Raw genomic sequence first — 27,264 nt, 5'->3', positions numbered from 1 at the left:
CAGAGTTTCTTGTGCTCTTACCAGGCACTTACAGGCCCCTCAAATTATATTATTGGTGGTAATGAAGAACTGTGTCCATTTTAACAGATATATATTTTGTTTTACAACAAATGCTCTTACCAGGCTAGAAAGATGAAACAATTGGACACATCATCTTATAACTAGATGCAGTTTTCGTTGAAAGTGGAGTGCGCTACTGTGCAGACGCCATGTTGCTTTGTCTCAAGGGAAGCTTCATTTCCGGTACCAAGATGGCTACTGAAGCTACTACTGAGCATGTGCAGAGCCATCTTAGGACTGTGCGAGAGTGCCACAGTGGAAGACAGAAGCTTTTCCAGTATCCTGAACATCTAACTGATACCTACATAAACACACACCGGCTGGTGACTTGTGTGACACCCCGCTCTGCTCAAGCTTCTCTTTAATTACCAGTGAGTATGGATGTATCTGCTACGTATATCTTCAGTAAAACCACTCCACTAGTTAAGTAGCTTTATAAATGTATAAATCTTTATAAATTTGTTTGGTTTCTTGGCAATATGATTCACAGTTATTAAAATGATTTAATAATATACTGTAATATACAACATTAATGTTATATCTCTTCCTTTTAGAAAATAACATTAGAGTGTGATTTTATAACAGCAATCTTAAAAATAATACATAAGAAAATACTGCTATTTCATAAAAGGAAGAGATTCAATTGAGAATCTTTATATTATAAACTATCTAGTTTTTCACACTTTACAACTTATTATTCATAAATGAACACCAAATGCTAATTAAAAGAATATTGGATTCTGTGTTCCGTTAAAGTCGAATCAGCCTGCTGTAGAGATATACTCATTATTCCAGGGGGAGGCAGTGTGCAGCACGCCTGTTTTGCTCAGATAGTATAGAGATAACAGTGTCATTTTGATGATGTGTCATCCGCTTTACTCTGTGCACCTGCTCTAACAGTATGTCAGGTTCTGTGGGTTTTTATCCTGGCAGATATTAGTGTAACTGCATTAAGTTATGTGTGGGCGAGGGAAGTGGGTAGACTTGCTTCTGCTTGCTGCTCTGCCTCTGAACTCCAACCTGACATGATATAGCAATAAAAAAAATTCTAACCACCCGCAGGGGCAAACAGTCAGTTTTAAATATAGCTTGCAGAAGGAAATGCTGCAGTTTAAGCAGCTTCTAAAGTAGCTTCAGTAAACGTGTATGATGACTACCAGTGATCTCTGTGGTGTCTTCTAATGTCTGCAGTATTTTACACTAGGATGCACATTATTCCTTATAATACACAAGTTGTAATAAAAACAAAAACATTTTGTTACTTGTTACACACAGATCCACACTAACATAGACAGAATGAAACACATTAATTTACAGATTGACACAGATATAGACCCATAATGACTATCTCAGGGGCTCAGTCTGACAATCAATAATACACACTGACACACAGATTATAATGACAATAATTTGTACACATAAAATGTATGACACAAGAATGGTGAATTTACGTGTTTATTTTGAGGTGCAAAGATCCTGAATTGAAGATATCTTGCTGTTGTAGAGACACCAATTATCAACATTAATTTAATGATTACTGGAGGATTTGTATAACTGCATATTCCCTGTAGTCAATGTATGTAACTTTGAGCAACTACTTGAGATTCAGAGTTTTACGCATTTCATCTGCATCTTTGCTTGCCACTCAGTGGGTGTTATTGGGTGGCAATTGGGCATTTGCACATATGGTAAGTGTGTTGTGGGCATGTAGGCAGAATTTGTACCTTTTTAGAGGTAAGGATATACAGAGATCAGGCAGATTTCAGATCTCCTGTACCAAGGACTGAGCTGGTGCAAGTCCTCACTGATAGTGATGATGGCTAGTTTCATAAGCAAATGGATGGGGGCGGTGCAGTCTTAAAGATGCAGCCAATTCTGAATATAAGTGAACATTTGTATTTATTTCCAAGTATGCAATGTGGCCTCAAATGTAATATATCTCCTATATAATAGCCCAGATCTGTGACTTTGTGATTCATTTGCTAATGCTGGGCGGAGTCACAAGACTGGGCGGAGTTAGTCAAATGAGTCACAGATCTGGCCAAATCTACAGGAGACTAGGAGCAGAAGCAGATGGTATGGGCATGGCACAGGCAGGGGTGCATACCTCCCTGCTTTCTGCAGGAGCTTTCTTCAGGCAGAAGGAGGGACACACACTCGGCGAAAAGGGGTCGTGGCTTCACGGGAGGGCTCCCGTTTTCGTCAGTGAGGGGGCATGCCCAGCACTCTGTGAGCTGCTGGCATGCCCCCAGGGGCTGATTATGAGTCTGGGGGGCCCAGGGCACATGAGACAGGGGAGCCCTATCTCATTGCTGTGCCTGCTGTGGGTAATGGGCGTGGCCTAATCGCGGGACGCGCGGCCACGCCCCCTTATGCAAATTCCGATATTTTTTTTTTTTTTAATGGGATTTTGGCCCCTCAGCTAGGGCTAAATACAGAGGAGGTGGTCGCTCCCCCCTACACACCCGCACAAGCAGAAGAAAGCAGGGAGACTGCTGCCTCCCTGTAACACCAAAGACCTGCCAACACGCAGCAGCGTGTGCTGACTGTAGCACAATGCTGCCGTTGTTGCTGGCAGTACGGGGGGGGGAGCTTCTGAGCTGGGACATAGCTACTCCAGCCGGGGGGGCCCCTAAAACTGTGGGGCCAACGGTACGTACCCCCTGCCCCCCCACCTTAATCCGGCTCTGCTGCTGGAACCCCCCCCCCTTAATCCGTACCCCCTAATGCCCCCTCTCCCTCTGTCTCCACTATTCACCGCTGCTCTGCTAAGCAGAACAGCGAGTACAGGAGCTTTCCAACTGCCCCCCCCCCCCACCGCGGGACACTGCTACCCGCGGGTGGGACAGCGGGACAGACCCCAAAAATGGGACTGTCCCGTGAAAATCGGGACATTTGGGAGGTATGGGGGTGTGTGAGAGGTATGCCATACAGACAGACGGGCACCGGCTCACTGTGTGCTTGACCCCCCACATCGGCATACTCAGCAGGGTCTCTCTGGCGCGGAGGAGCGTCACTTTCTGGCACACTCCACGCTTCTTAGCTGCAGTTTTGTGGGGCACCTGCCGCTGTGCAGGTTCCGTACTGCCTCTGTTATCTCCAGCCCCGGCAACCCCACCGCTAGCTGCAGCGCTGCCACCCGCAGTGAGGTGCGCCCAGCTCATTCACACACTTTAGCTGGCGGGTAGCGCTGCAGAAATCCGAGCTGCTTGCAGGCTCCGACCCACCCTCCAGCCGCAGCGTCTCCTGGGAGCTAACCAGTCACTCCCAGTCTCCCCTTACCACAGTGCCCGGCAGCCGCGAGGTCCGCGCCATGTGCATGCTATGACCCCCTCCTCCCTCCAGCCGCAGCATCTCCTGGGGGCTAACCAGTCATTTCCAGTCTCACCTTACCACAGTGCCCGGCAGCTGCGCGAGGTCTGCGGTGTGTGACTGAGGAGGGGGGGAGGGATGCGGACGGGCAAAGGAAGCAGGACTCCAGCCTGAGAGAGTCAGCCATGCCAAGTCTCCAGCAGCAGCAGATCCCAACAGGTTGGAGTGGAACAGCAGCAGCCAGCAGCAGTGACTCCGGTAAGACACATCTGTCTGTCACCACTGTTTTGTCCCTAATACCAATCTCTCCCGAGCCCTGTGTTCTGTCATGTCCCTGTCACCCCTGGCCTTGCCCTGCCACCCTTATCCTGGCCCTTTCACCCTTATCCTGGCCCTTTCACCCTTATCCTGGCCCTGTCACCCTTATGCTGGCCCTGTTACCCCTATCCTGGCCCTGTCACCCCTGTGCTTGCCCTGTCAACCCTATACTGGCCCCGTCACCCCTGTCCTGGTCCTGCCACCCCTACCCTGGCCCTGTCACCCCTATCCTGTCCCTGTAATTTCTGTCCTGGCCCCGTCGCCCCTGTCCTGGCCCCGTCACCCCTGTCCTGGCACCGTCACCCCTGTTCTGACCCTGTCACCCCTGTCCTGGCCCCGTCAACCCTGTTCTGACCCTGTCACCCCTGTCCTGACCCTGTTACTGCATACCCTCCAACTACCCTTTATGGCATGTACAGTATCCGCAGCGACTCCAGACCTCTCCCCAATGCACCACACCTCCGCACCTTCCCCTCCACCACATGCGGCACTCCACCCCTCCCCCACATGCTGTGCCTCCAGACCCCCTACACCACCCGCAGCTCCCACTCCTCCGCCCCTTCACCACCCACAGCACCTCCAGGCCCCCTCCACCATTCACCCCCCTTATATGTCTCCCCCCACACCTGCCCCCCTCCACCCACAGCATCTGAAGACACCCTCCTCCATCCGCGGTCCCCCCCTCACCCACCCCTCCCCCACCAACGGCACCCCCGCACCTGCCCCTCCACCACCTGCAGCACCTCCGGACCTCCTTTCCCATCCGCCGCACCACCCGTACCTGCCCCTACCCTACCCATGGTGCCTGTGGTCCCCTACCCCACCCCCGGCACTCCCGTCCCTTCCCATCCCACAGCACCTCCGGAACCCTTCACCCATCCACAACATCCCCACACCTGCCCCTCTCCCACCCGTGGCACCCCTGCCCCTCCCCCACCTGCAGTGCCTCCGGACCCCTCCCCCATCTGCATCCCCCACTCTTCTGCCCCTCCCCCACCCGCAGCACCTCCCGAACCTTCCCCATCCGGGCCCCACCCACACTTCTGCCCCCCCTCCACCCGCAGCATCTACAGACACCATCCGCTGTCCCCCCCGCACCCACTAAATTCTGTACATCGTGCCCTGCAGGTGCTGTTCACGCCGTCGCAAGGGGCTGCGCCTCCTTCACCATCGCACGCCCTTTCATTGTGCAATATTTAACCACTAATAAAGGAATGCAGGTAATACTCCATATAATACAAATATTAAACCCCAGAAAGGCATGCAAGGGTTAAGGGGGCGTAGCCCCTTGCGATGGTGTGAAGAGCGCCCGTAGGGCGCGATGAAGCACCTAGTATATATATATATATATATATATATATATGTATATAGTATTGAGTCATCATTAAGATTTACATAGTTTGGACAAACACAACTATAGGTACACACTAAAGGAAGGGCATTATGGGTAATTGCACAATTATCGATTGTGTGCATTTTTTCTTTACAAACTCCTACTGCTAAGAGTTTATAGAAATTCCTCTTTCTTACACACTGAATGCAGTATATTATAAACTTTTAATTCTTCCATAAAATGAAAAGAAACTATTCCAATTGGACAGGAAGTGATGTAACGCACTGGGACTGATATAAGGAGCAACCTGTGATCCCAGGCCTTATCTCCCTTCCTGAATGCTGCAAACACACACTCAGCTGGCGTGTTGAATTAAGATTACATTCAAGTAAGTTCTCTTCTGTACCTTGGTTTTTGTTCAAGCTCACTTATGGTTACATACAGTATACTACTATGTTTCCATATTCAGTTATGTTCATATATGTACAAATTATTTGGTTAAGTTGTATAACCAGATAAGTTTAAGTCCATTTGGACACTGATTAATGTGTAGTTTCATGAGCTGTTAATGAGCTGTGATTTCACCATATACTGTATGCAGTGGCGTAAGTTCGTCCCAGTTGCCCGGAGGCAAGATAAATATTGGTGCCCCCCTATTTCCTATATCAAGATAAGTGTGTGTGTGTGTGTGTGTGTGTGTGTGTGTGTGTGTGTGTGTGTGTGTGTAATAGCAGACACTTTACTGATGGAGCTATTTGCTCCTGTAGAGGAAGCATGAGAATTCTAACTATATGAAGTTACGTGTAATTGTCAGAGAAGTATCTTCATATAGTTAAAATTCTCATATTTCCTATACAGGAGCAAATAGCTCCATCAGTAAGGTGTCTGCTTCCAGTGTAATAGGTTGTGGTTTCTAATCCTGGGTATGACACTTGTAAAATGTGTATCTACAGTATAATAAAGAGGGTGTGATTTGTAAGGTGCAGGGACCAGTGAGGAAGTCGGACACTGAAAAGATAGCGGCAGCTATCAATTAACTTAATTCACTGGTGTCACAGAATGGGAGGAGAGGTGCCCCCCCTGAGAGCAGGAGCCCGGTGGCAGATGACTCCATTGCCTCCCAGAGTTCTGCCTCTGACTGTATGTAGTTTCATGAGCTGTGACTTCACCATATGATTCCACTATATGATTGTATTCTAATACTATTTATATTGTATTTTGGTACTTTTTGTCAATAAGGTGTAATTGATAGATATAATCTTTTATTTAAGGTGTTAACCACTGGAACCACTGGATTGTTACTATATACCATTGGTCCTGTATGCACTGGATTGTTACTATATGCCACTGATCCTGTATGCAAATCAATTTACCAAACCGTGGTATGTACACATTTTTATGTTATGTATACATCGGTTTATAATATATTGATAAACCTTACATAATTATTCCTCTGTTGCAGTCAGGAAGAGGTTTCAGATTCTCTTTATTTTTCGGTTTTAACCTTTGATCCTGGTCATCGCCAACCATTAGGGATCTATTTCTATAAACGGTATGGTTAAATCCAATTTTCTTCCTTTTCCCCCTCACACATACACGTTCCATAATTAAGGAGCATTTTCTTTTCACCTATTATAGGTGACAAACCGTTTCCATTACTCTTCACGGTTTCCATTACTCTTTACGGCTTCTAGTATGTCAACCTTCATATCACTTTAATGCTGTTTTTCGGGTCAGTATCAGTTAATATATTCTTTTCAGATACGGTCCTATACAAACTAAGTGTTTAATGCATTATTTCTTCATTAGATCCAATTCCATTTGCGATATATTGGATTCCAAATAAATCACCTTAAAAAACAGAGATATTCTAAAACAGAGATATTTTTAGTGGAGTTGAATACATCACATTTTTAGGTAGGTACCTATAATAGGCCACATTCCCTTTAACGGAATTATCTACATATCCTCTCCATTCCCTAAGCTATTCTCATTTCTCACCCATACAAATTTTACCCCTGAAGAAGTCCGACGCGTAGGGTTTATCAATTATTGTACACTATCCCTTTGCTGTGACCATTCCTCCAAGAGCTCACACCGTTAAGGTGAGGAGGACTGTCATTATAACATCTCAAGCATTTTGGTGTGTGTACCAAACAATTGTAGTGTTATTTTATTATGTTTTATAATGTCAAATTTTTGATTATGGATTAAATATTATTTTATATAAAGTATTTCTTTTACTAAACTGTGAATTCTTGTCGGGTGATTTTTTCTGGTGAGAGGGTTTCTCTATAGGTCCCAATCAGGAGTTTCCTAAGGGGAAAAGAACTCAAGAGAAGTCCCCCTCCCTTGAATCTGGAAGTGATTAATTCTCAACCAGTTGTACCGTCATAGCGCACTCTGTATTTATTGTTTGTTTATATATATATATATATATATATATATATAGTTAAAAAAAAGTAAGCACCAGCATTCAATGTCTGTTTTGTCTACCTCTAATGAATGGAAAAACTATGTGGACTCACCTTGAAAAAGCAACAATTAAGCCCTAGGCTATGACACATCTTTAATTAAAACACATACTGTAGGGCCCGATTCAGCATGGGTTGTAGTTGTGCAAAATAATGCACAACTACAACCCTTTAACGTGCAGGGGGGATGGCCAGCACAGGGCAAGATCGCCCCACATACCAAGTCCTGGATGCGCTCATATGATAAATGCAGATGGAGGGCTACCATATTTTGAGTCGCAGAGGCTGCGTGTGACGTCACGCAGCCACCACGGCCTGTCCCACAAACGTTTCAGGCAGACCTGCATTATCCGTACCGCACCCCCCAAATGGTGCATCGATGCCTACAAAATGCAATGTCGACAACCCGTGACTGCCCCCCCCGACTGGACTGGCGTGTGTGCATGCTTGCATGTGTTAAAATCGCTTCTTAGCGATTTCAGCACAATTGTGTACCATACTGAATCAGGGCATAGTCCCCCAATCCCACTTTATTAAACATTTAATTGAAAATGGTCCATTTTTTGTTCTTCTTTTTGATGTAAATCCAGAGGAAAGAAAAAAAAAATGATAGGCTGGGGTCTCTTTGCAGCTAATCAATCCAGAGTGGTTAAACTCTGATTGGTTAGAGTATGAGGAAACTGCTCTCATTGGTTTGTTGTGGCTTAACTTTCGGTGGAGTATTTTTCATTGTATCAATAACACACATGCAAAGTGCAAACATATCTATTATAAACACAATTCAAAACCATATTACATATGTAAAGAAATACTGTATGTAACAGTATTGTATATTCATTACCATATCGATTTGGTATTTACTGCACAAACTAACAACATTTTTTATTTTTTAGGTATTCATCTGAACTTTTGTGCCCTATAGAGATTTATTTTTGCAGCATTTTAGGTGTCAATTTATTTTGTTAAGGCTAAAAAAATAATTTTAGCAAACTCAAGCCTCAGACACATAAGTGTTATTTAATTGGACTTCTTTGTGGTTTACAACATGAAAGACAACTTACAGTACATTGATATTATTGCAGGTCAAATTAACAACTATGTCTGTTTTGCTTTCTTTTTTCTTGTTTTAAATAACATATGTATATTTCTCTGACGTCCTAGTGGATGCTGGGGACTCCGTAAGGACCATGGGGAATAGCGGCTCCGCAGGAGACTGGGCACAAAAGTAAAGCTTTAGAACTACCTGGTGTGCACTGGCTCCTCCCCCCATGACCCTCCTCCAAGCCTCAGTTAGATTTTTGTGCCCGAACGAGAAGGGTGCACAGTAGGTGGCTCTCCTGAGCTGCTTAGTGAAAAGTTTAGTTTTAGGTTTTTTATGTTCAGTGAGACCTGCTGGCAACAGGCTCACTGCATCGAGGGACTAAGGGGAGAAGAAGCGAACTCACCTGCGTGCAGAGTGGATTGGGCTTCTTAGGCTACTGGACATTAGCTCCAGAGGGACCGATCACAGGCCCAGCCATGGATAGGTCCCAGAGCCGCGCCGCCGGCCCCCTTACAGAGCCAGAAGACAGAAGAGGTCCGGAAAATCGGCAGCAGAAGACGTCCTGTCTTCAACAAGGTAGCGCACAGCACTGCAGCTGTGCGCCATTGCTCTCAGCACACTTCACACTCCGGTCACTGAGGGTGCAGGGCGCTGGGGTGGGCGCCCTGAGACGCAATAAAAACACCTTGGATGGCGAAAAATGCATCACATATAGCTCCTGGGCTATATGGATGAATTTAACCCCTGCCAGAATACACAGAAAAACGGGAAATAAGGCCACCGAGAAGGGGGCGGAGCCTATCTCCTCAGCACACTGGCGCCATTTTCCCTCACAGCTCCGTTGGAGGGAAGCTCCCTGGCTCTCCCCTGCAGTCACTACACTACAGAAAGGGTTAAAAAAGAGAGGGGGGCACTAATTACGCACAGTATTAAAAATACAGCAGCTATAAGGGGAAAAACACTTATATAAGGTTATCCCTGTATATATATAGCGCTCTGGTGTGTGCTGGCAAACTCTCCCTCTGTCTCCCCAAAGGGCTAGTGGGGTCCTGTCCTCTATCAGAGCATTCCCTGTGTGTGTGCTGTGTGTCGGTACATTTGTGTCGACATGTATGAGGAGGAAAATGATGTGGAGACGGAGCAGATTGCCTGTAATAGTGATGTCACCCCCTAGGGGGTCGACACCTGAGTGGATGAACTGTTGGAAGGAATTACGTGACAGTGTCAGCTCTGTATAAAAGACAGTGGTTGACATGAGACAGCCGGCTACTCAGCTTGTGCCTGTCCAGACGTCTCATAGGCCGTCAGGGGCTCTAAAGCGCCCGTTACCTCAGATGGCAGATATAGACGCCGACACGGATACTGACTCCAGTGTCGACGGTGAAGAGACAAATGTGACTTCCAGTAGGGCCACACGTTACATGATTGAGGCAATGAAAAATGTTTTACACATTTCTGATAATACGAGTACCACCAAAAAGGGGTATTATGTTCGGTGAGGAAAAACTACCTGTAGTTTTCCTGAATCTGAGAAATTAAATGAGGTGTGTGATGATGCGTGGGTTTCCCCCGATAACAACTGATAATTTCTAAAATGTTATTGGCATTATTTCCTTTCCCGCCAGAGGTTAGGGTGCGTTGGGAAACACCCCCTAGGGTGGATAAAGCGCTCACACGCTTGTAAGAACAAGGGCTCTACCCTCTCCTGAGATGGCCGCCCTTAAGGATCCTGCTGATAGAAAGCAGGAGGGTATCCTAAAATGTATTTACACACATACTGGTGTTATACTGCGACCAGCAATCGCCTCAGCCTGGATGTGCAGTGCTGGGTTGGCGTGGTCGGATTCCCTGACTGAAAATATTGATACCCTAGATAGGGACAGTATATTATTGCCTATAGAGCATTTAAAAGATGCATTTCTATATATGCGTGATGCACAGCGGAATATTTGCCGACTGGCATCAAGTTTAAGTGCGTTGTCCATTTCTGCCAGTAGAGGGTTATGGACACGACAGTGGTCAGGTGATGCAGATTCCAAACGGCATTTGGAAGTATTACCTTATTAAGGGGAGGAGTTATTTGGGGTCGGTCTTTTAGACCTGGTGGCCACGGCAACAGCTGGGAAATCCACGTTTGTACCCCAGGTCGCCTCTCAACATAAGAAGACGCCGTATTATCAGGCGCAGTCCTTTCGTGGGCAAGCGGACAAAAGGTTCCTAATTTCTGCCCCGTGACAGAGGGAGAGGAAAAAGGCTGCAGAAATCAGCCAGTTCCCAGGAACAGAAGCCCTCTCCCGCCTCTGCCAAGCCCTCAGTATGACGCTAGGGCTTTACAAGCAGAATCAGGCACGGTGGGGGCCCGTCTCAATGAATTTCAGCGCGCAGTGGGCTCACTCGCAAGTAGATCCCTGGATCCTTCAGGTGATATCTCAGGGGTACAAATTGGAATTCGAGACGTCTCCCCCTCGCCGTTTCCTAAAGTCGGCTTTACCGATGTCTCCCTCTGACAGGGAGGCAGTTTTGGAAGCCATTCACAAGCTGTATTCCCAGCAGGTGATAATCAAGATACCCCTCCTGCAACAGGGAACGGGGTATTATTCCACACTGTTGTGGTACCGAAGCCGGACGGCTCGGTGAGACCGATTCTAAATCTAAAATCTTGAACACTTACATACGGAGGTTCAAATTCAAGATTGAGTCACTCAGAGCAGTGATTGCGAACCTGGAAGAAGGGGACTACATGATGTCTCGGGACATCAAGGATGCTTACCTTCATGTCCCAATTTACCCTTCTCACCAAGGGTACCTCAGGTTTGTGGTACAGAACTGTCACTATCAGTTTCAGATGCTGCCGTATGGATGGTCCACGGCACCCCGGGTCTTTACCAAGGTAATGGCCGAAATGATGATACTCCTTCGAAGGAAGGGAATTTTAGTTATCCCTTACTTGGACAATTCCCTGATAAGGGTAAGATCCAGGGAACAGTTGGAGGTCGGTGTAGCACTATCTCAGGTAGTGTTGCGGCAGCACGATTGGATTCTCAATATTCCAAAATCGCAGCTGATTCCGACGACTCGTCTTCTGTTCCTAGGGATGATCCTGGACACAGTCCAGAAAAAGGTGTTTCTCCCGGAGGAGAAAGTCAGGGAGTTATCCGAGCTAGTCGGGAACCTCCTATAACCGAGCCAAGTCTCAGTACATCAATGAAAGGGTTCTGGGGAAAATGGTGGCTTCCTATGAAGCAATCCCATTCGGCAGATTCCACGCAAGAACTTTCCAGTGGGACCTGCTGGACAAATGGTCCGGGTCGCATCTTCAGATGCATCAGCGGATAACCCTGTCACCAAGCACAAGGGTGTCTCTCCTGTGGTGGTTGCAGAGTGCTCATCTTATAGAGGGCCGCAGATTCGACATTCAGGACTGGGTCCTGGTGACCACGGATGCCAGCCTGCGAGGCTGGGGAGCAGTCACACAGGGAAGGGATTTCCAGAGCTTATGGTCAAGCCTGGAGACATCACTTCACATAAATATCCTGAAGCTAAGGGCCATTTACAATGTTCTAAGCTCAGCAAGACCTCTGCTTCAAGGTCACCCGGAGTTGATCCATTCGGACATCACGGCAGTCACCCACGTAAACAGACAGGGTGACACAAGAAGCAGGAGGCAATGGCAGAAGCTGCAAGGATTCTTCGCTGGGCGGAAAATCATGTGATAGCACTGTCAGCAGTATTCATTCCGGGAGTGGACAACTGGGAAGCAGACTTCCTCAGCAGACACGACCTCCACCCGGGAGAGTGGGGACTTCAACCAAAAGTCTTCCGCATGTTTATAAAACTCGACAAGTATTGCGCGAGGTCAAGGGACCCTCAGGCAATAGCTGTAGACGCTCGGGTAACACCGTGGGTGTACCGGTCAGTGTATGTGTTCCATCCTCTGCCTCTCATACACAAGGTACTGAGAGTTATAAGATGGAGAGGAGTAAGCACTATATTCGTGACTCCGGATTGGCCAAGAAGGACTTGGTAACCGGAACTTCAAGAGATGCTCACGGAGGATCCGTGGCCTCTACCTCTAAGAAGGGACCTGCTCCAGCAAGGACCCTGTCTGTTCCAAGACTTACCGCGGCTGTGTTTGACGGCATGGCGGTTGAACGCCGGATCCTGAAGGAAAAAGGCATTCCGGATGAAGTCATCCCTATCCTGATCAAAGCCAGGAAGGATGTAACCGCAAAACATTATCACCGCATTTGGCGAAAATATGTTGCGTGGTGCGAGGCCAGTAAGGCCCGACGGAGGAATTTCAACTGGGTCGATTCCTACATTTCCTGCAAACAGGAGTGTCTATGGGCCTGAAATTGGGGTCCATTAAGGTTCAAATTTCGGCCCTGTCAATTTTCTTCCAAAAAAGAACTAGCTTCAGTCGTTTGTAAAAGGGGTACTGTATATACAGCCTCCTTTTGTGCCTCCAGTGGCACCTTGGGATCTCAATGTAGTTTTTGGGTTCCAAAAGTCACATTGGTTTGAACCACTTAAATCTGTGGAGTTAAAATATCTCACATGGAAGGTGGTCATGCTGTTGACCCTGGCCTGGGCCAGGCGCGTGTCAGAATTGGCGGCTTTATCCTGTAAAAGCCCTTATCTGATTTTCCATTCGGACAGGGCGGAAATGAGGACTCGTCCTCAGTTTCTCCCTAAGGTGGTTTCAGCGTTTCACCTGAACCAACCTATGGTGGTGCCTGCGGCTACTAGGGACTTGGAGGACTCCAAGTTGCTGGACGTTGTCAGGGCCCTGAAAATATATGTTTCCAGGACGGCTGGAGTCAGAAAATCTGACTCGCTGTTTATCCTGTATGCACCCAACAAGCTGGGTGCTCCTGCTTCTAAGCAGACTATTGCTCGTTGGATTTGTAGTACAATTCAGCTTGCACATTCTGTGGCAGGCCTGCCACAGCCAAAAATCTGTAAATGCCCACTCCACAAGGGAGGTGGGCTCATCTTGGGCGGCTGCCCGAGGGGTCTCGGCTTTACAACTTTGCCGAGCAGCTACTTGGTCAGGAGAAAATACGTTTGTAAAATTCTACAAATTTGATACCCTGGCTGAGGAGGACCTGAAGTTCTCTCATTGGTGCTGCAGAGTCATCCGCACTCTCCCGCCCGTTTGGGAGCTTTGGTATAATCCCAATGGTCCTTACGGAGTCCCCAGCATCCACTAGGACGTCAGAGAAAATAAGAATTTACTTACCGATAATTCTATTTCTCGTAGTCCGTAGTGGATGCTGGGCGCCCATCCCAAGTGCGGATTGTCTGCAATACTGGTACATAGTTATTGTTACCAAAAAATCGGGTTATTGCTGTAGTGAGCCATCTTTTCTAGAGGCTCCTCTGTTATCATGCTGTTAACTGGGTTTAGATCACAAGTTATATGGTGTGATTGGTGTGGCTGGTATGAGTCTTGCCCGGGATTCAAAATCCTTCCTTATTGTGTACGCTCGTCCGGGCACAGTATCCTAACTGAGGCTTGGAGGAGGGTCATGGGGGGAGGAGCCAGTGCACACCAGGTAGTTCTAAAGCTTTACTTTTGTGCCCAGTCTCCTGCGGAGCCGCTATTCCCCATGGTCCTTATGGAGTCCCCAGCATCCACTACGGACTACGAGAAATAGAATTATCGGTAAGTAAATTCTTATTTTTTCCTTCAATATCACTGCATCTCTGTATTTACTACTGAACACTGATTTTTTGTCACACACATACATACAGACATACAGTATGGATGGTTTTTATACTTTGCACTTTGTGTATCCTTAGATGCAACCATTGGATGCACCATTAAAAATTGCCCCAGTCCCATGGAAGGTGTAAATTCTTTGTCAGAGTATGGCCTCCAATATAAGTGATTAAGTGCCTGTGTTTGCAACCAGTTATGCGACTTGCTAAAGACACTCCCATAACATGCCCATAAGACAGCACATCTCCATGCGTCTGAACAGACACATCCCAGTCACTGTCCATTACATTTCCAATACATTTCTGAGACCATGCCTCTCAATCAGTACTGAGGTTCTGTGGACCACATGTCATTGTCCCAATACATTTCTGCTGCCATGTGTCTAAATTTGTGCTGTGACTCTGTATGAACAAAATCAGGATGCCTTTACAGATGAAAAACATTGCTCCAATGCATTTCACTTCACCTCCTTGTCTCAATCAAACTCAACCCTCTTGTCTGCAAGCCACCATCCATGGAACTTTTAAACCAATCCTTCATAAGTTTAATGTGCATTATTAGATTGCATCATCATAAAGGAAAATGAGGCAAAGTTAAATTTTCAAGAAATATCACACCTCACCAGCATGATGTAATGGAGTCAAAGATTTCCAGAGGTGCGGGATGCCGGCTGATCTTGAATATTTTTTTATTCTCTTTATTTTGAAAAGAGGAGAACAGTACAATACAACATGTTGTGACCAGTATTACAATGAACCTGAGTATGGGACAATAAATGTTACATTACATATTATACATTTAAACATAAGATGGCAATATAGTCCACTCTGAATTTTATAGTTTTTATACCCATGCAAAACAGATGGAAAAAAAAAACCCATAGAGACCATATATGAATAGGGAGGGGGGGGAGGGAAAGGGAACCATGTTGAGATGGATAGAATAAGTGGGAACACCTAAATGAAAGGGGGTAAGGCCAGACCTGTGTGAAAGGTAGTGAGATAGTCTACAGGGCGCAAAGCAATTGTCTCTGGAAATGGTGGTACCAAGGGCTCCAGACTGCGGAAAATTTATCTACCGAGTCGTGGAGCAGGGCTGTAATATATTCCATTGAGGCTACAAACCAAATTTTGTTGATCACCGCTTGTAGGGATGGGGCAGCGGGCTGTTTCCAGTTAGCTGCTATCAATAATTTGGCGGAATTAAATATATGGTTGCATAATTTGCTTTCCGGTCTGGAAATGTTTTCCAGCGGTTTGCAGGGCAATGCATGAAGTAGATTTTTTAGGATGGAGGAATTAAGGATATTTCCTAAGAGAGAGAAAATATCAATCCAGAAAGGACCAATCCCCGGGCAATCCCACCACATGTGTAAAAAAGAGTCCCTGGATCGGGAAAGATAGTATGTATTCGTGCAGGAACCATGTACCACCATGAGTAAACCTTGTAGGCATTTTCCTTGATATTCAAGTTTTTAGAGGCTTTAACGACCAACTCTCTCATTTCTGACCAGTCCCCCTCCCCCAGAGTCTGATTTTTTTTTTAAAGAGGCTATCACTTACAAGGCAAACCCATGCCTTTTAAGTGATTGCCCCTTTTAAAAAAACATCTGAGATAGGCCGGCATCCAGCACCTCCTCGGACTCCATTACATCCTGCCACATCTGTTCAAAGCAATCCTATTCAAAACCAAATGATTAATCAGAAAATGGACTAGCGCCAGTAGTGCCTGACTCCTGCCGACAGTGTTGGACTGGGGTATGAAGGGACAACTGGGGGAATGCAGAGGAAGGGACAGGGGCATTTTAAGAGAGGAGGGGGCCCATGTGCTGACTATGGGTGGGCCCATTCCTCTCTATAGGGCTGTAAACTCTGTGCATGCAATGCGTGCGGTGTGGCCCCCCTGGACCCAGGGGCCTGTGTGCACTGCACACACAGCACTCATGATGGAAACACCTATGGGTAGGGGCCCATGCTTAAGTGTGTTGCTAGCCTGCAGACGTAGTGTGGCCAGCCATCACAGATGCTTGGATAATCATTAGAGAGTGCATGTCTGGGCCCCTTGATAAATATATACAGTGAATACTGCTAGTGCATATATGATAATGTACCAGATGCACTGTAGAGAATACACCAAAGTCCTGTGAAGCATACAATATGCGTAACATATGTATAATGTATAATTCAAATACACAGTCTGGAACCTGATACCTAGAGGAAGGGGTGGACCCATAGGCTGTGGGGCCCACTGGGGGGTTTCCCTGTACCCCTGCAGGCCAGTCATACCCTGCCAGCTGATCACATACTGCAATGCTTCTGGCCCTGATAACTGAGTCTGTTGTGTACAGTGGCGTAACTAGAAATTTTTCTCCCCCAAGCCAGAAAATTATTCGCCCCCCCCCCCCCCCCATCCCCCAACCCCCATAATTGCCACTAGTAAAGGGACAAACATGTGCGTGCCTTCGGCACATGCTACAAAAGGGGTATGGCTTTGTTGAAATGGGTGTGGCTTCGCATAAAGGAGCGTGGTATTGCAGGAAAAGACTACCTTATACCCCAGTTTTGCAACCTGCACGCCCAGACGTTGGCCACCACAGGAAAGAAAAATAATCCTGATTCATGCCCCTTACATTATTTGTCATTTTTCCTCCTTATAGTAATGCCCAGTATACATTATGCCACATACTGCAATGGCCCTTAGACATTATGCCACACACAATAATGCACATGACACAATATACACACACCGTAATGCCCCCGACACATTATGCCACACTCCGTAATGCCTGTGACACATTATGACAGGAATCGCAATGCCCGTTATACATTGTGCTACACACTGCAATGCCCCTGATACATTATAGCACATACAATGTCTGTGACACATTATGACACACACCGCAATGACCCTGAGACATTATACCACATACCACAATGCCCGTGATATAGTATACAACACACTGTAATGCCTGACACATTATGACACACACCACAATGTACATGATACATTATGCCACACACTGCAGTGACCCTGAGACATTATACCACATATCACAATGCCCGTGATATAGTATAGCATACACCGTAATGCCTGTGACACATACCGCAATGCCCATTATACCCTATGCCATACACCGCAATGCCCGTTATACATTATGCCACACAGCAATGCCCAAGACATTATACCACATACCACAATGCCCATGATATAGTATGCCACACACCGTAATGCCTGTGACACATTATGACACACACTGCAATGTCCGTGATACATTATGCCACACACCGTAATGCCCATTACACATTAAGTCCTACAGTAAGGCTTCTAATTACTTTTAAATTACCTGCTCATTGCCAGGGGTTTCATGCTCTTGGTTCCATGCACGGTGCCAGGGGTTTTCATGCTCAGGGTGTCATGCTCGTTGCCAGAGGTTTCATGCACTGGGTGTCATGCTCATTGCCAGGGGTTTCATGCTCTTGGTTCCATGCACGGTGCCAGGGGTTTTCATGCTCAGGGTGTCATGCTCGTTGCCAGGGGTTTCATGCACTGGGCGTCATGCTCGTTGCCAGGGATTTCATGCACTGGGTGTCACTGGGGTAGTGCTTGTTGCTAGGGCTGTGCTCCCAGTGCCACATATGCCCCCAATGCCAGATATTCCCCCACAGTGCCAGGTACTCACATGCCCCCAGTGCCAAATATAGCCCCCCCATGTGCCAGGTACACATATACCCCCCCAGTGTCACATATGCCCCCAGTGCCAGATATTCCCCCACAGTGCCAGGTACTCACTTGCCCCCAGTGCCAAATATAGCCCCCCCATGTGCCAGGTACACATATACCCCCCCAGTGCCACATATGCCCCCTCAGTGCCACATATGCCCCCCGGGTCTGTTAAAGGAAGTGCCGGTTTGTGAGCCAATCAGAGCTCACGAACGGCACTTCATTTATTAGACCCGCCGGAGACCCAGGAGGGACACAGGAGAGGCGCGCGTTGTGCCCTCCGTGTCCCTCCATCACAGCAGCGGAGGGAAGGAGGGAGAGGAGGGAGAGGAGGCCGCAGATTGATCGCATGTCAATCTGCGCTAAATCAGTGGCGGTGCCCCCGCAGCCCTGCGCCCCCAAGCCACCGCGAGGGCTGCGGGGGCAGTAGTTACGCCACTGGTTGTGTATCCCTCAAGCCTCCTCCTGGACCCAGATAAGTATTTCTTGTCCCAAGCTACAGAGGATATTTAATGTTCATCAATTTGTTACATCACCTGACTGCCATAGACATTAGTGTAGAGGAGCTGTACTGCAGGTATTCCACTCCTCATGTAACAAATCCAGGCTGTATAGCAACAGGACCCCCTGTAGTTACTTCCCTGTCCTGGAGGATTCCTTCTACATTCAAGAACTACACAATTAATGCACATTTATATTTTCAAAGAACAAAGCTTCCCACTGTATGTCTAAGTGAGTCATTTATCTATGGCTCATGGGTGCGCTTATATGCACATATGCGTTCATGGGCATGCTTCCCACAAAAATTGTAGCACATATATATAAACCAACTCTCCCCTTTAAAAAGACTATTTTTGCCCCCCTCCTCCTAACCTGTGCCCAATATTTTAAATTATTATTTTACCCCCCACCCACCCCTACATGTAAAGCGTGTATCAGGGAGGACTGATGAGCACTTGCAGAGATCAGCTAAATTGTGCTTGTTCCTCTCCTAACATTTCAGTGCATGCATCCCCGGAATGCCACTTGCCCACCAATCTGGTGCATGATTTTGGGAGTGATGTCGACGGTCATAGACTGCTGCGTAACTTCCAGGGGGCCACAGCAGGAGGAAATCTATTCTTGTGCAGAATGGATTTCTTTCATAACAGGCGTGGGACATGGCAGAACACGCCAGATGTATGTGATGTGACCTGGCCAGGTAACATAGTCCTGGCTTCGGTCGCATCACAAACGTTAGTGCCAGGGAAGGGGTTAATAAAGTTCTTCATAAACCAAATTTTATATGTAGTGGAGGTAGACATACTTTTTCCAGATCAACAAGTGGTGTACTGACAATATTTTTCTTTCCTGAGGTTAGTGATGTTCGCTTTGGACACTGCTCTTAGTGTAATGATTTATCTGGTCTCTGCTGAAACCAAGCTGCAGTCCGAGCAAAAGAGTAATTACTTTTAATCACCAAATTATTCTGTACCCTTCTTAACTTATACTAATCTTCCTAGAACAGTATAATTAAAGAAATCAATGGAATACAGTGTAATGTATATTCTTAAAGAGGGCATAACTTTAAAACTATGGTTGATAGAAAGATTCTAGGACCATTTTTTAAATCAGTATAGAAAATACATATATACAGATGTGTCCTTTTACATTGTGGAGCACACAACGCTATGCATTCACTTCAATGGGAGCTGGGGTGTGCATGTGCATGCCACCCATTGAAGTCTATGGGAGCCGGTTAGTGATGTGTACAGGGTATGCGCTGCATATGTATCACTGTCCCGCTACAGAATGTTGCAATACACAGCAACAATGTTGAAAACATCTGTAATACCTCCTGAGGTGCCCTGTGACAAACTTATTGTTTACTAATGTAATTATTAGCTGACAATCACCACTGGCCTACCACAGATGATCAATGATTTTACTCTGATGGCAGAGATCCAGTGGTTCTCTGCCATTGATGGCAGGGAAGGAGGCAATAGTGATTTTTGTCTTCCTTGGTGCAGAGAATAGGAGCTTTGCCCTGCCTCTGGTGGTCAGCTAAGCTCCACCCCTTCCCTAATTGGTCTGTCGCCAACTATTCCCCACAGCAGGGATGGCCATTGATGCATGAAAACCATCAGTCATTTACCATTGATAGTTTCATGCCATCGAGGTTAATCACCAGTGACACTGTCAGTGGTAACTATTGTTTGGTTAACCCACCAATGGCCATGCAGGATAGAACCAGGAAAGAACCAGATGTTGGATGTTAATTGTACATATTTTCAAAGCACAAATACTACAGAAAGCTAGGTGAATTACTGTAGTTTTAAACATTTTAGTGTTCCCATCTTCAAAATATGTTAACTCTTAGGGGTATATTTACTAAAATTCGTATTTATGTCGATTTGGTGGGAGATGAATCACGACTGGCATCGAATGTGTGAATTTGCAACTTTTTTTTTTTTTACGCCTTATTTACTATGCTGTCGTATTTTGATTATTTTCATTTTTCGATGTCGATGTCATTCGTGTTTTTTAAAGGTAGAATGCGGCCGATTTTGTGTTTTTGCGGCCGTGTTGTGTGTTTTTTTAATGAATGCGTCATTTGAATGTTACGGCAGTGCTTTTCCGTTCCCGGCCGCAATTTTATTCTAACTTTCGTTTTTGTCACTCGTCCGTGATTGGTTTGTTTCCTGATGGAGGAGTGTCTGTGCTCATTACTATAAAACCGCCCCAAACCGACCGCACCTCGTGGATTTAGCTAGTGGAGAGGTGAGAGGAAGTGGTGTTTGGTGTTGGAGAGTTGTTTGGAGTTTTTGGAGGATTTGAGGTGGTTTTTTGCGATTGCTGAGTGCTGTACTGTGTGTGTGTAAGTAGTCTTGTCATACTTGTGTAGTTATTTGAAAGTCTGTTTAGTTTTTTGTCTTTGTATTTTTTTTTAAGTCTATTGTCATTGTTTGTGAGTGTGTGTGTGTGTGTGTGTGTGTGTGTGTGTGTGTTTGGTGTGTGGTGTGCAGTGGTAGTGGAGGAGTGTGTTTTGTGTTTTATTTTTATCAGTGTTATTTGTTGTTTGTCTGGAATATGTCCCAGTCAGAGGTGAGTGAGAGGGAGGAGGTGAGTGAGGTGGAGGAGGTGAGTGAAAGGGAGGAGGTGAGTGAGGTGGATGAGGTGAGTGAGGGGAAGGAGGTGAGTGAGGTGGAGGAGGTTAGTGAGGGGGAGGAGGAGGGGGAGTTTGGTGCTGCGGCCTCGAGTGAGAGTGACAGTGATGGTGCTGTGGCTCCGCAGCCACGCACCACTACAAAGACTGGGCGCAATGTGAAGTTCAGCTATGCAGAGAATGTAGCATTGGTGCGGGAGCTGATGAGACATCATCGTCAGCTGTTTGGGCCTGATGCTGCCAAGGTTCCTTCACGCAGGAAGAGTGTTCTGTGGGGGAAGGTAGTAGCGGCAGTTAATAGTGAGGGTGTGGTGAGGAGGACCGAGGACACGTGTCGTAAGCGATTCTACGACATCAAGCGCCGTGTCATGGCTAAGATGGCGAAGGAGGCTAAGTCAGTCAGACAAACAGGGGGTGGCCATCCCTTCAGAGCATCATATCGGGATTGGGAGGAGCCTGTGCTTTCCCTTATTCCGCCAGAAGTGGTTGGTGCGACTAATGTCCGGGATTCAGATCGTCCAAGGCAGGATGGTGAGTTTGTTGTACAATAATTCTATTTTTTTAACATATGTGCTTTGTCCTTAGTTATCTGAAATGTATTCTAGCTAATTGTGATTGTAAGTTGGTTCATTGTTCTAATGTGTTGGTGAAGTAGTTTTATACATAAATAGTTATGTTTTTTTCCCTTTGTATTGTGAAGTTAGCAGTTGTCCTTGCCCTTTTACTGCCTTTTTTTTTTTTTGGGGGGGGGGGGGTGACTTTAAATGAAGTGTGACTCATGTGTTTTCCTGAATGTTTAGTCAATTTAGTTGAATGTAGTTATGGTTATTGTATGTTGTTCTGGGTAGGCCTTTGTGTGCATGATGTGATTTTTACCGCAGATTATATATATTTTTTTACATTTTTAATAATATATTTGGTTGTTGTGAGTTATTTTTGTCATAAATCAATTTTTAATTACAGACTAATATTCTTGTTGTGTTAAACATCCACGGTTGGTTTTGTAGTTGTATAATATTGTGAATTCTGCACCTTAGGGTATGGATTGGTTGGTGTAATTGGTTCATAATTAAAGTATACGCACCCAATGAAGTCAGGCAGAAAAGCATAACCAAAGTTTTGTTTACTTCTCATAATGTTCTTCATATGTCCACATCACAATAAGATTTTTGATTAAATATATAATTACAATATAATGCTCATAAGGACAATCTTCATATTTCGACAGTACGAAAGAGAGCCAGCACAGCCAGGACACAAACCACACTGCCAAGAGGTGCGGATGCTGGTGATGCAGGTAAGAATTTTGTGTATACACATATTCTGCAAACACATAGAAAGACAGAATTATAATGTTTATGTAATCCCATAGGAACTTCATCATCGCACCACCCTCCACTAAGACGACCTTCACAGGGGTCTGCCAGTCTCCAGAAGATGGTTAGCAAGAGACGGCATCTTGAGGCGGTATCTACACCCGCATCCTCACCACCACAACGGCGCATCTCCACTGTGTTGGCTCAGCCTCCAGAAGCCATTTTGGCCAGTCCACAAAGCGAGGAAACACAATCCCCTCAGCTGTCTGGTGAGTAAACATAAAAATACAAAATAAAAAAAAATACACAGTGTTTTTGCACACCAAAAAAACATAACCAAATACACACACTCATCCTTGTATTAATCCCCACCAGCAAACACATGGGGGTAACGTTACTAAGATGGGAGTTCTTTTTAAGATGTGATGTTGACCATAGCAACCAATCTTATTCTACGTTACATTAATACAGCACCTTCTCGAATATAATCCCTGCAATGTGATTGGTTGCTATAAACAACATTCCATCTTAAATCTAACTTCCATTTTAGTAATTTGACCCCATGGTAAGCATTATTTCGTAGTTCACATCTCAACTTAACAATAGGGGGGTAATTCCAAGTTGATCGCAGCAGGAAATTTTTTAGCAGTTGGGCAAAACCATGTGCACTGCAGGGGGGGCAGATATAACATTTTGCAGAGAGAGTTAGATTTGGGTGGGTTATTTTATTTCTGTGCAGGGTAATACTGGCTGCTTTATTTTTACACTGCAAATTAGATTGCAGATTGAACACACCACACCCAAATTTAACTCTCTCTGCACATGTTATATCTGCCCCCCCTGCAGTGCACATGGTTTTGCCCAGTTGCTAACAGAATTCCTGCTGCGATAAACTTGGAATTACCCCCAATATGCGCAAAATAGGTGTGCCCACTCGTGCCAACCATGGGAAAAAATTACTACGGTGGTAGAATTTTAGAACTGGTGATGTTGGCCATAGCAACCAATCTGATTATATCTATTATTTGCTAGAAGCAGCTACATAAATGGCAAGTAGAATCAGATTGGTTGCCATGGACAACATCACCAGTTCTAAAAATCTACCACCTTAGTAAAGTTACCCCCATATTTTTTTATTATTATTTCCACTATTTTTTTAAAAACTTTCCTGGGCAACACTGACAGCCTTTAACAATGTATGAGTGTATTTTTCAACACATTTAATGTATTGTGTTTGTTTGCCAAAAGGAAGCTACAAACAGAATATGTAAATGGTTGAATTTTTATTTGTTATAGTTCTACGTGTTAGCACATTAAGCATGGCTCATAGTCCAACATTTACCTAAATAATTGATGAAATGAGTAGGGTACCTTAGAAGCCACATGTTTCTAAAATAATGTACAATAATATTTTAAGTTTAGCCCACACTCTATTTATAATTTACAACATGCATATTAAGAAGTAATGCATGTTGACGTAAAGCTGAAACCAACCAGAAGCACAACAGTAACTAAATTGTGGCTGTCTTCAACCCCATACAGATCCAGACATCATGCCCCAGGATACCCAGCAGGAAACTGACTTGCAGCAAATGTTCACACACCACCTGCAAGCGATTGATAATAACCAGCCAACCACGCCAGCTGACATAACTCAACCACCCCAAACAACCCACACACCCCAATTGAGCCCAACACCACCCCAGCCACAAATGGGACCAGAGTTTTGGTCCAGTTGGGCCACACAACAGGCACAAAACTATGCCTGTCTCAACACACACAGCCAATATCTTGCCAGTCTGCCCCATCATCTACCTAGACTCAGTAGAAACTCAGGCAGACTGATTGTGCAACTTGGCAGAGTGACCAATACCATGGAGCAGATGAGAGCTGACAACAGCCAACTGATAGCAAGTTTTCAGCGAATAATGGATGAACAACACCGCCATCAACAAGCCCCCATTCAAATTATCCAAAATAATCAATTAATTACAGAAAGCCTGTCCCGAATCATCGCCAACAACACTGCCGCAACCACACAACTCACAGCAAGCCTCAACAACCTGAGCCAAAACATAAATGTGTTGGCATCCCAGCAACAAAGCTCAAGCTCAGGGACAACCACACCTAGCCAGACCCCAGTTACCTCCCCAGTTAGACGATCCAGCAGAACCCGGCCCAATGTGCCATCACAATCCTCTGCACCCAGCAAAAAAACACCTAGGAAATGAGCAAGCCTGCATCAAAATATACAGTATTTTCAAATATATTTAAAGATTATCGAATTGTGACAAACCAAATTCATGTGTTTAAGGTAATAAATTACTCAAATGCAATATGTGTAATGTTTAATTTCTTATTGACTGACAGTGTAAGACGAAAATTTTATTGACTAACTGTAAACAACATGATTAATATCAAACAATAACGCATCACAAACAGAATTCATAACTACATATATTTTAGGATTGGGGTTAGCCAATGTTGATTATGCAAAATTAAGACTTACCTGTAAAATAACGCAGAATCAGTTCTTGCCTTACCTGCCTCCCTACATCTGTACTCACACTGTCGTCAGATGTTTCTAACTCCTCTACTTTCTGACTGTTTTCTTCATCACCAACATCAGCCTCCTCCTCCTCAACATGTGGCAGATGTTGGCACAAACACATGTTATGAAGAAAACAGCAGCAGAACACAATCCTAGTCACCTTTAAGGGACTATACAACAAAAGCCCTTCAGACTTATCTAGACACGAAACCTAGATTTCAGCACCCCAAAACATCTTTCTATCACATTCTGCGTTGACTTATGTGCATTATTGTAATTGTGTTCAGCAGGGGAATCAGGTTGGGACAATGGAGTAAGAAGCCAAGAGAAGCAGCCATATCCCCCATCACCTGAAAGACAGATATAGCCAACATTAGGACATGTGGTTTAGGCAAAAAATAGCTTACATAATGACGATGTTGAGGTTAACACACATATACACAACAAACTTGGAACATACCCAGCAGCCATCCATCAGGCATTTGTCTGGCCTCAAATTTATCTAAGAGGGATGACTGACTGAGGATGAAGGAGTCATGGCAGCCGCCAGGGTAACCCGCAACAACACTCATCATTTTTAGATTTGCATCACAAACCACCTGGACATTAGTGGAGTGGGCCAGATGTCTATTGGTATAAATGTATTGCCTGCCCCTAGGTGTTCTCAGCTCAACGTGTGCGCAATCTATGGCACCCAGCACATTGGGCATGCCAGCAAGCTCATAGAAAGCTACCCTGACTGCATGCCACTGCGACTCCTGGGTAGGGAAGCAGATAGAGGCATCTATGTGTGTATCCAAAGCATCCAAAACCTGAGTGGACATTACAAAATATAAGGTGAGTGTCATGACCTGTAATAAATACAATACTGTGTTATATTACATAACAGAAGCACCACTTAGACATAGAGGCGTAGGTATGTTTTAACTCACCTGATTTAAATATTTAGAAATGGTGGGCTGGGAGATACCAATTACATCGCCAGTCACAGCCTGAAAGCTGCCAGTAGCCATAAAGTGCAACACAGCCAGGAGTTTGTGCAGGCCTGAGACAGAGCGAGAGCGTGCTGTCTCAGGGTCTAGGTCCAGTTTGACAAGGTCATACAGACGGAAAATTTAGTTTTTATTTAGCCGGAACATCTGTATGACCTGGTCATCGGCCAATGCGTTTAAGTTTAAACGCCCCCTAAAAAAAAGAGGCCTGCGCAGCCTCCGCGGCACCTGGACAACCTGCTGACCATGTTCAGTTTCCTGGCCCTGGTTTATTGTAGCCTCATGGCGCAGTCTCAGGTATCCCACAGCAAACAAGAAATCAATACTACACACGGCAGCAGCCATTTCAGAGTGAGAGATTTGAAAAATGTGCTTGGGTCCCTTTTAAAGGGCCAAAAATGCAGGTGTGATTAAAAATGCAGGTGTGATTAATGTAGAATTGGAAACACATGTAAACACGCTTCTCAAAAGCAGGTCTATTTTTTTCCAGACTTTTTTTACGATTCTCTTTTTTTCACGGCTGCCAATGCACTTTCACGGTAGAGATTTCAAATACGAATGCATAGTAAATTACCGAGTTGTATACCTAAACAGCCGCGTTTGACCGATGGTGTATTCATTCGTATTTTTTTCTTTGACTTCCAAATACTGCTGTGATTTGCGTTTAGTAAATTCCCGAGTTGACACTTTGAAACAAAAACAACAAATCGGTCAAAATCGGGAGCTTAGAAAATATACCCCTTAGTTTGGTTATACTGATATGAAATAAGGATGGCCAAAAAAGAGAGTTTATTCCAAATTAAACCTTGATTTATCTGAAACAATTCACAATGGGGTGAGTTCATATTTATACATTTGACTGGAGTTAAATGTATGATGTACACTATTATTATTATTATTAAAATTATCTTTTATTTCTGTGGTGCTACAAGGGGCCCAATGCACCTTACAAGGTACAGAAACAGTATGTAGTTCCACAGCAAAAGACAATATTTAATTCTTTTTTTTACACAAAAGCTATGAAGTCGCCACCCACAACACAGGGGTGGTGGCCATAGCCCCAGGCTTCACCCTGGCCCTTGGGTGCCTGAATGGGGACACCACTTTTTTTGGGGGGTCCCCACTCCCCCAGAGAACCCCAGCCAGGGGTGGCTAGTAGGGTGGGTAATGCCACAGCCGCAGGGGCCAGTATAAATGTGTCCCCTGGCTGTGGCATTATCTCCCTGACTAATGGAGCTCAGTGCTGGCTTCAAAAATATGGGGGACCCCTATGTCC

At 45.4% G+C, this 27,264-nt stretch overlaps 1 protein-coding gene and 1 long non-coding RNA gene across 3 annotated transcripts in view; one reads left to right on the top strand and one right to left on the bottom strand.

Moving 5' to 3' along the window:
* Positions 1–160: 160 nt before the first annotated feature.
* LOC134929213 (uncharacterized) lies at positions 161–24,753 on the top strand. 2 transcript variants are annotated; one of them, XM_063924963.1, is made up of 5 exons: positions 161–431; positions 6,295–6,405; positions 22,358–22,426; positions 22,502–22,714; positions 23,988–24,753. In XM_063924963.1, the coding sequence occupies exons 2-5, from the start codon at positions 6,381–6,383 to the stop codon at positions 24,674–24,676; spliced, it is 996 nt and encodes a 331-aa protein (XP_063781033.1). In that variant the 5' UTR covers positions 161–431; positions 6,295–6,380; the 3' UTR covers positions 24,677–24,753. The 2 variants fall into 2 exon arrangements, with proteins under 2 accessions (XP_063781033.1, XP_063781034.1); XM_063924964.1 differs by lacking the exon at positions 6,295–6,405 and having other exon boundaries at positions 165–431.
* LOC134929214 (uncharacterized) overlaps positions 24,753–27,264 on the bottom strand; it is a 190,321-nt gene continuing 187,809 nt past the window's right edge. Inside the window, exon 4 of the long non-coding RNA XR_010178387.1 lies at positions 24,753–25,346. This is a non-coding gene — a long non-coding RNA (uncharacterized LOC134929214). The remainder of the gene's footprint in view (positions 25,347–27,264) is intronic.

The sequence above is a fragment of the Pseudophryne corroboree genome, chromosome 5 (assembly GCF_028390025.1).
Source record: "Pseudophryne corroboree isolate aPseCor3 chromosome 5, aPseCor3.hap2, whole genome shotgun sequence".
Classification (NCBI taxonomy): domain Eukaryota; kingdom Metazoa; phylum Chordata; class Amphibia; order Anura; family Myobatrachidae; genus Pseudophryne; species Pseudophryne corroboree.
This window is presented reverse-complemented; position numbering and strand designations above follow the sequence as displayed.